This window comes from Natator depressus, chromosome 1 (genome assembly GCF_965152275.1).
Source record: "Natator depressus isolate rNatDep1 chromosome 1, rNatDep2.hap1, whole genome shotgun sequence".
NCBI classification, from domain to species: domain Eukaryota; kingdom Metazoa; phylum Chordata; order Testudines; family Cheloniidae; genus Natator; species Natator depressus.
Genome location: NC_134234.1, coordinates 54,528,984 through 54,538,823, shown reverse-complemented (window position 1 = coordinate 54,538,823; position 9,840 = coordinate 54,528,984). Strand labels below are relative to the sequence as shown.

At 38.6% G+C, this 9,840-nt stretch overlaps 1 protein-coding gene across 1 annotated transcript in view; it reads right to left on the bottom strand.

Moving 5' to 3' along the window:
* Positions 1-2,411: 2,411 nt before the first annotated feature.
* Positions 2,412-9,840, bottom strand: part of COG6 (component of oligomeric golgi complex 6) — a 105,599-nt gene continuing 98,170 nt past the window's right edge. Inside the window, exon 19 of the mRNA XM_074960086.1 lies at positions 2,412-7,553. Within this exon, the coding sequence (XP_074816187.1) occupies positions 7,406-7,553 (148 nt within the window). The 3' untranslated portion in view covers positions 2,412-7,405. The remainder of the gene's footprint in view (positions 7,554-9,840) is intronic.

Genomic DNA, 9,840 nt, shown 5'->3' with positions numbered 1-9,840 from the left:
GCAGTACAGGAGAGCTGGATTCAGAGGCCACTGTGTGTGAACAGATGGCTAGTTTCTACATTTGCACTTTCTGTGGGCTAATTTGCAGAGTGGTATATTTGGTTCAGTTTTAAACATGGTGCTTATCCACTTTTTCAGGACTGAAGGTGTCAGGTTACAATAGCAAGATTTATTTTCTTGTTGGCAAACTGGTGGCTCTCCATATGAAAGAGATGAAGTATCCTAGACCCCCATGTGGAAGAAGAATACACTATTGTAAAAACATCAAGAAAGGTGTAATGTGCCATCATTCACACACGCACACAAAAACACGAGTAAACACTTATTTCCTGCCAACATGCCACCAACCTATCCCTACATGTGCACAATTTGGCATTGAAAATACATTTTTTTCTTCTGAATTCAGCTCAGTTGTTGTATTTGCTTTTACTTTGGTTCTATTTTGTCCATTGAATCCTCTTGAAATAATTACTTTTTTAAAAATTCACTGGCTTCCCCAATTTGATTTTGATAGACCATTAATAACATGAGTGCATCCACACCTGTTCAAATTGAAAGCAGTTGTACAATGGAGCTTTAAAAACAGAAAATTGTATTTAAAGAACAGATTTCAATATGCACAGATGCCAAAAGTGTGTTTGTACAACATCGACATTCTGCATCAGGTACAGTATTTGAAACCCAAGGCCTAAAACATAGGCATGCAAATTCTGAAAATCTAGCCTGAAATCTCTATGGCTAAAAGTAAGCTGCTTCTAAAAAACCCAACACTTTAACACAGTACACCCTCTGTAGTTTCAGCACAACATGGTATATGGGAAATGCACCGTTATAGCCTACAAGCAGCAATATGTAAACCTGCTTATTAATAACACCTTAACCATATGTTTAACTCTACAAGGAATATAAACATGGCTCCTGCTACTGTTATGAAAGCAGTTTTTATTTTACTTTTCTCAGTGGTTGCATATTATAACTATACACACACACACGAAAGCAAAACCTATGTGAAAGCGTCAGGACACCTGAAGAAAACCTCCGTGGAAGCTTAAAAGCTTGTCCCTCACACCAACACAAGTTGATCCAATACAAAATTTTACCTCAGCCACCTTGTCTGTCTAATATCATGGGACCAACACGGCTACAACAACACTGCATACAATGATAATAAGTGAAAGTTAGTCCTTTCCCCCACCAGTAATCCCATTTGTTACAATACTTATGGGATTGCTTACAGGTGTAAGTGCTAATGTTGAGTAGCAGGCGTCCGCAGGTTTGGGCCCTCTGCAAGGACAAACTGCTTCCCATTTTCTGATGCATATGTGTTACAGGATCAACACAGGCAGGTTTTTCCTTATTGACTTTTATTTTACAAATCGGAAACTGCAAATAAAAAGCTCAAAGTCTTTTTTCCTTTCAGAGAATAAGAGGGAAAATCAGACATCACCACCAAGGAAGACCTAATCAGTTACTTCAGCTTTTATTGACTAATTTTCTCACCTATGATCCTTTGTTGTTCACCTCTATTGATGAAGCCAAAATCAGCGATTGATTTTTATTTTTTTTAAAGTAACAACTTTATGACCTTTACATTACTAACAGGAAAGGATGAAAGGGTTAGTTGAGGCACATCATGGAGAAGTCTCAGCATGGACTCAAGTATAGCAAATAACGTCTCGCAAATCCTTTTACAAGCTGTTGACTGCTTATTGACATTTGCGGTCAGTTTCTGTGACTGGAGGAAATATTTGTTTAGTCTTTCTTAAGCTTCAAAGCCAAAAAATTGTTCAGTTTCATGTGTCTATTATCGCAAGCCCATGTTTATTGTCCTCTTACTACTTGTTATGCAATTCCCATAATTTAACACGTTAATTAAACAATAGTATATACAGCACATTACATAACTTCAACAAAACTGTTTCCATACATATCATGGTAATGTAAAGATCGAACAATTGAAGATATCTCACCTGGTAACAGATGAATGAGAAGTACTGAAGAATTGTTTTCCTTGGGAGCTTCTCAATTCAGATGTGTTTTATGAATTAGGGCTGGGTTCTCCATATGAAGCCTTTTCCAGGCTTGATGGATTTCTTGCCTTGCATGATGTTAAGAGTTCAAAATGATACCATATTTTTTACTCTCCCTTTAAATTATTTAAAGATCCAAAATACACATAACAATCACGTTTATAACAGATGAGAGTCATTTATTCTAAGAGATCTAGGACACTTATATTTTCTAGTTCTTTTATATTATGCCAGTAAAGTATACGATACACTAGAAAATGAAGAGGATCACTGTCCTGTGACATTACCACTGCAGTTGATTCCTAACAGATAGTTGGATTGGACTATTTTTCTAGGATTAACTTCTGAGTTGCTGTTCTTCTCTGCCACTGATTCTTTTACAGACATACACTGGGCAGTCGATGTGGCCGCTGATTAGCACATAACTGGCATGGAGGTATATTATTTATATAAACCTCTACGGGTGCCTGTCACAGATTCGTTCAGGTGCCCCCTGCAGGCCACCTACTGCACTGCTATGAGGGGATGCCAAGCCTCTGGGTGCCTCAGTCCTTCCACGGTTTAAGCCTCCCTTGGGTCTCAGCAATTTTGTCCAGTATCTTGTCCTCCCTTGGCCTCTCTGGCACATTTCCTGGGCAATGACTGTTTGCAACCCCTACACAGAGTTTCTCAGCCCATGTGTCCTAGGCCCCCAGAATACTCCCAGCACTGACCCCCCAAGATACTCCAGTTTCTTAAACACACCCTGTCCCAGAGTCTCATGGAAAAATGTGAGCCTTCTGGTTTACAGTTTAATTCTTTCAGGAGGCACATGTAATTGTGAAGCATATAACACAGATGTGTTGCCCAGAGTCTAACAAAATTTCTTGTTCTTAATCATATCAAGCACAAGAGAGTATGCATCAGTTAGAAAAAAAATCCTAGCTGCAATGCCCCTCGCTAGTTCACCTTTCCCTTGGAAGGCCACCTGGGCTCAGGAAGGCAGGCAGGGTTTCCCTGCCTCATGCAGGCTGATACATACTGAGTGGCTTCTCCCTCATGGAGTCTTCCTCCCCAGCTCTCCCTCAGAGTCCCTCAACTGCACCCTCTCTGTTCCTGTGTTTCCTCATTTAAATCCCTGCTTTCTTTAATCTGTGTTTGGTAATTTTCCACTGCTCCAAAAACATCCCTCAGAGAACACTGGTTTTCTTTTAGGATGCAGTCAGCTTTTAACATAACCTTTGTGTGGTCAAAGCACTATCATTAACGTTAAGTATTCCCCACTGTTCTCAGTCTGCAGCGTGCACTTGCAGTATGCCTGGTTAGCAATAGCGGATCCACACACATATAGGCTTACAGTGACACAGTAATGGTCATGATACATCATATCATCCAGAATTCATAAGCTGTACAGAGTCCCCAACTCGTCACAATGCACATCCCACAAATTTAAAATACATAATACAAAATTCTGTGTGAATGGTAGCTCATCCCATCTAAGTATGCACCAGCTTAAACCGAAGCACCTGAAACAACCCATTGTCCACCTCCTACAGAAAACCTTGGAGGAAAAGAAAACAAGGAAACAGGTCTCCCAAAGGAAGGTTTCCCACCTGTGCCTCCTTCTTCCATAGTATAAAGATCCCTTATTGGTAACCTCTGATTTTTCAGACAGGATTTCTTGAATGAAGCAAATATTCTCAATTTATAATAATGTTTTCACTGTCTCTTAATGGGTCAGTTGGAAATCCAGTAAACTTTCTATTATATATTTTACTCTCCTTCTGGAAGCATAGATCATCTGCACTATAGCTGTCTATATTTATGTAATTAACTAGAACCACAAACATAGAAAGAAAAAAAGAAAAGCTGGTTTCTAGGAAAAGCAGGTTACAGATATAAAGGTTTTAGATGGAAGTGACAAGGCACAAATGCACAGCTTGTGCGTGGCTGCAACACTGGCATACAAAGCGTAAGAGCTGTCATATTGGGTCAGACCATGGTCCATTTTGCCCAGTATCTTGTCTCTGACAGTGGCCAGTACCAAAGCTTCTTGGGGAACGTACAGAAAGGGCAGTTAATGGAGTGATATACCTATCTTCCACTCCCAGCTTTTGGCGGTCAGAGTTTTAGGGTTGCCCCAAGTGCGGGATTGAGCCCCCGATAATCTTGGCTAACAGCTATTGCTGGACTTATCCATGAACTTATCCAGTTCTTTTTTGAACCCAGTTATACTTTTGGCCATCACAACGTCTCCTGGCAGTTTCACCTTTTCCAGTTCCACTGTATCCTTTTTGAGATTGGGCAACAAGAACTAGACACAGTACTCAAGATGTGAGGGCACCATGGGCTTATACGTGGCAATAAGACATTTTCTATCACTTTCCTAATAGTTCCTAACATCCTGTTAGCCTTTTTGACCGCTGCTGCACATTGAGCGGAAGTTTTCAGAGAACTATCCGCTTTGACTCCAAGGTCTCTTTCTTACGTGGTAATAGCTAAATTTAGAACTTATTATTATATATGTATAGTTGGGATGATTTTTTCCATCTTTGCATTTATCAGTGTTGAATTTCATCTGCCATTTTGCAGCCCCGTCACCCAGTTTAGTGAGATCCCTTTGTAACTCCTCACAGTCTGCTTTGGACTTAACTATCTTGAGTAATTTAATGATGGGATGGAGAGAGGAGCAGGGACACTCCCTTGCTCACTCCACTCATTGGCCAAGCACCATTGCAAACCTTGCATCATCTTGCACAAACCCACCCTGAGTTACGTTGTGGAGGAGCAGTTTGAACTGCTGGCGATGCACTACAGTGTACAACTGCCACAACTGATCCCAACTGTATTTTTAAGAGAACCACTGCAGACTTGTTAACCACTAAAATCTCTTGAACATGATTAACTGAACAAATTTGTTACTCCTAGAGCAGGTGGACTTTTTCTACACCATTTAAAAAATGTTTGCAAAGAGGTGATTCACTAATTCCATATGATTTCTGTGGATCACTCCTAACAGATCTGTGATTTTCAGTTAATATAAAGATGCATACAGAATAAATAATTATTTCAAACAAATTCCCTCTTCAGTAAAGTGGGACTGAGAAAAGAAAAACTATTAAATTCTGGATTACAGAGTAAAAATCTTACACTGGTCACCAGTAACTTATTTACAAAGGCAAGTAGTTCGTATTTATTTGTTTTGCAAGTACTCTCTGTGCTAAATAATGCAATACACCCAGTGATATCATGGGCTTGCAAAGACAAAATGTAATGGTGACCACTATACAAAACAGTTCTTCATTTTCCAATGGTACCCAAAGCCACTGCTGACACTCTGGCCATAACAGTACAGTTTTCAAGCAAGGATTAAAAATGACTTTTTTGTTTTGTTTTGTTTAATGATTTGTATTATTTAAAGAAAAATCATTTAATCAAACACAAATGGCTCATCACTTTAGCTTCTAGAATAAGAGAAAAATGCACTATGACCAACTAAAAACTACACCCCCAGCAGGTTTTATGGAATCATGCAAGAGTTGTTGGGATATCTGCAGGGTTTCTACAGAATTTTACATCCAGCCCACATTGTGAATGACACCACAGACTGCATGAGTGTGCAGACTGTGTGCATCATGTGTGAGTGTACAGGAAAAGTACTGTAATTGAAATACAGCAGATTAAGTTTAATAGCAACCAGGATATTAACAACTTCTGGTTAATAGCAACATTTTGCCAGGAGCCAATCCCGTCTTATTGACTTTACCGTTAATGGGATTCAGAGATTGTTAATAAGCAGAGTGCCCTTGCCAATGTTTTTCGGAAGAAAAGCACCACCTGCAAGCAGGTTTGCAAGGCTGCAGCCAGAGAAGGAAGTGCTGAACGTTTCTGCCCTGGTTGACATCCCAGAAACATGCCCAGAGCCATTGATCAGACCGTTCCAGCACTTCCTTCTGGGGCTGCAGCCCTGGAAACCTGCCTGTGCACAGGTACTGCACAGGAGGTAAGGGGCTGTGGTCTGGCAGTGGAGGCTGTGAACAGGGCAGTAGCGGAGAAGGGGACTACAGCATGAATGCCACAGTTGCATGGTACCTCTCCCTGTGCTGCATCCTGCCAGGAGACTGCATGTGGGGAAGGAAGTGCTGGGATGTGCTGATTCCCAATCCCTGGAGAGAGCAGGGAGAGGGATAGTACAGCCCCACAGCGCCATATAGAAAGCCCTGGCATCCAGGCTGCAGCCTTCCTCCCCGCTGCTGCCTTGCCTACAGGCAGGTTTGCAGGGCTGCAGCCAGGGAAGACACACCCCAGCACTTCTTATCCTGACTGTTGCCTAGCAAACCTGCCTTCTGCTTATTAGCAACTGCTAGATAATAGCAACTATTTGCTGGCAACTGAGAGGGTACTAGTAAGCGGAATCTACTGTATTTCCTGTTCTTATTGGAAATATGTTACAAATTTTTAACTGCCTAATGGTCTGAATTATTTTCCCTGTTAACAATGGAATATAATTCACAGTTATGTTACTAACCTTCTAAATTCTCCTTTACATTTGCAAGGCAATGATTTGTTCTCTCAATTTAGATTTTTTTGGTATGGGCACCATTGGCATCAAGAAAAACACCAGAACCAATAACAAACAAAACTGATTTTTTTACCTTGTTCCAGAGACTTGAAATCAGTGGGATTTAAAGAATCTTAGTATGCCACAGTGCCAAATATTTTGAAATGACATACAGGATGTAAAGCTGATTTACTTCTAGATATTCAGACGTGTATCAGCTATATCCAAATTATGTATTATCAGTAGGGAAACTCTTTTGTTCTGTGTTTGTACGGCACCTAGCACAATGGGGTCTTGGTCCATGACTACCACTCTTATATGCTATGACAATACAAACAACAACAATATGCTTACTTGCAATAGGCTATTGAATAAAGCACCTAGTAATAGAATGGAAAAAAGCAAGGAGAAACAGCAAGTAAGAGAGTATTGGCTAGTTCACTAATGACGTCAGAAGATAGAGTGTTTCAACATCTTATTCAAAGGATTAGGTGTAGTAAGTAGCAGACTATTATTTTTCATTTCTAATCAGAAAAGTTGTCATGGTCCTTCATTTCCTTTCCAAGAATAAATTAAAAATAATTATTAATCTATATTCTATATTCTTGTTCTTGTCTAAAGCTAGAACTCAACACAAAGTGTATAGAAATGGCCAGACTTCTGTTAGATATATTAAACAAAACCCTATCACTGCCCTTCAAGGTAACTGCATGGTTATAATCAAAATTCAAAAATATAAAAGCAGACTGAAAATATTCAGGGCTTTAATATTGAGGGAATGTAATGTTAAGTAACATTACAGTAAGTGTTCTGCAACATAATTTGGAAAATAAGTTTATGAGAGAAGTGACTGAACTTGATGAGGAGATCTGTGTACTATGGTTTCCGGATCCTTATATTCATTGGCTGGATTCATCACGGCTGCATATATATCACTGTAGGCTCTGCAGACCAGTTCTGTGGACTGTTTTATTATCTGCTCTCTAAAAAACAAAAAAGTTATGTGAACGGAGTGTACAGTAAAATTACGATCAAGATATTAAATCTGTAACAGAATGTGTGTGGAAGATTTTCCACTATCCAAGATTTTTGGATGCATCACAAGTCCTTTGTTTCAACAGTGAAAATAATCAGCTTAGAGTTTACAACAAAAACGTTTTTTGCGTCTGTGTACTATACACACACACACACACACACACATATATATATATACACACACACACACACACACACACACACACGCACATAAGACCACATATGTGATCTTGATAAGCATGGAATAAGCCTCTTTGTATCTGCCACATGAGAAATTGCAAAGAATGGAATAAACTGCATTTAATTTGCATACATGACCTTCTTACCTGCAATTTGCTGGGACTACTAATAGAATGTTAATCCTATCAAGTGGTTTTTCCTCAGCTGCTATTTTTTTAAAATAAAAAAAATCTACCACTAAAATGTTTTACTCCCCTTCTGATATCCTCTCTCACAACATGGCTCAAATATGAGCACATCTTGAAAGTTTCCCAGTTCTGTCCAGTGTATTGTTATATTTTACTTTGCACCAAAAACAGTATTAAGATTCTGTTATCTTGTTAATTGTCAGGGCTAGAAATGAATGTTACTGCAAGTAGGAGAGTTTGGAGACTAAAATCATAACATTCTGATTTCCAGAAATATTTTAGCATTTTAAACAATGAATTAGTGTTATATTTTTTCAACCTGTACATTCATTTTGCTTTAGTTACCATAACTTGTCTATAGTTATGCATATCTACTGTACATAGCTAGATGTAGATCAACTGTACAGTAATTGTAACTTCTGCTATTTAGGTTCACAAACATTGGGAGTTCTCAATGATATCAGGATGATCATGGGTCATAGTCACATCTGGTGTAAAATGTAGTAACTCCAGAGAAGACAGCAGAGTTACACCTACAAACGTCATGTCTCAATTTAGCACCAGGTCAGCTGGACTAGTGGGATTTGAGAAGTTAATAGACTCTCAAGATGTATGTTTGTAAGTCTCCAACTATTTTTCAGCAGAATTCCCTACTTTTAAATATTTGAACGCTAAGCAACAGAATTTATAGCAAATAGGATTAGCAGAAATAAATTATTATTCAACTGTATTTTCTTTTGATACACTGCTAAGAATCAGGCCTTTGGATTTCCTAAATTTCTTGACTATTACAATACATGAAAATGGATCAGACACAATATCAAATCCAGAAGTCCTGCAAGTACAGGAATACATTCACATTTTCTACCAACTCTCTTCTCAGCACAACCTAAAAATGTTAAAACTGCTGAAGTGTGAAAATCTTTAAGCAAATATTTTATGCAGCTACTCATCTGGAGCTGGCAAACTGAATTACATAAGATAATTTTCAGTTAAAATAATTTGATGGAAAACCAGTTTATCAAAAATATTTTTAAGTACTGAACTGTATCAACACCTGAGCCTTTTCAACAACTGGTGTCAATGGTGTATCTGTCACTAATTATTGCATTTGGATTTCAGATGTCATAACATAATACAATTTTTATCAATACAAACCACTGCATTTTCTAAAAATAGCATCTTATTTCAATTTTCAGTTTCTGTTTTCCTATTCAAACTAAAATGGAGTTTTATTATAGCTATAACTAAAATATTAATTCATAGCTTTTAAACAATTAAAGGAATTATCTTAATTTGGAAACAAGCAAAACAGAATACACTATAAATATTTTTCCTGGTTATAGCGTTTAAACGTTACAAATAGATCATCAGAATGAATCAATAATATGGCTCATCTCTTGCTACAAGTACATGGCCTACTTTATAGAGGCAAACAATCAGCTCTCAGCTCCCAATGGGACAGAACAAGTGTTCGGCACGCTGGCGTGGGGCAGATTTATACCCCAGCTTGCTGTCAACTTAGTGTTCACACAGACACATCCGAAGTCTGGTATACTATCCTATAATTTGTTGTACTAATAATAAATTTTAAAAAATAGGGGTATTTTGTACCCAGTTTTGACATTAGCTATTCTCTGTACAGTCTTCCTGATGTCCTGACATCATCAGACCTGTCCAGCTATGCTAGCTGTGCTCCACATTCCTTTCTTTTCTCTGAAGAGTGCCACATGTACATCTAGTGATGGCTGTTTGGCAGCCTATATGAAATCTACTGGTGCCACATTAACTCTAGTATTAATAGATCCCACAGCTGCTCATTAATTGCTATCTACTATAGACCCCACAGCTGCTCCAAGCAGCAGGA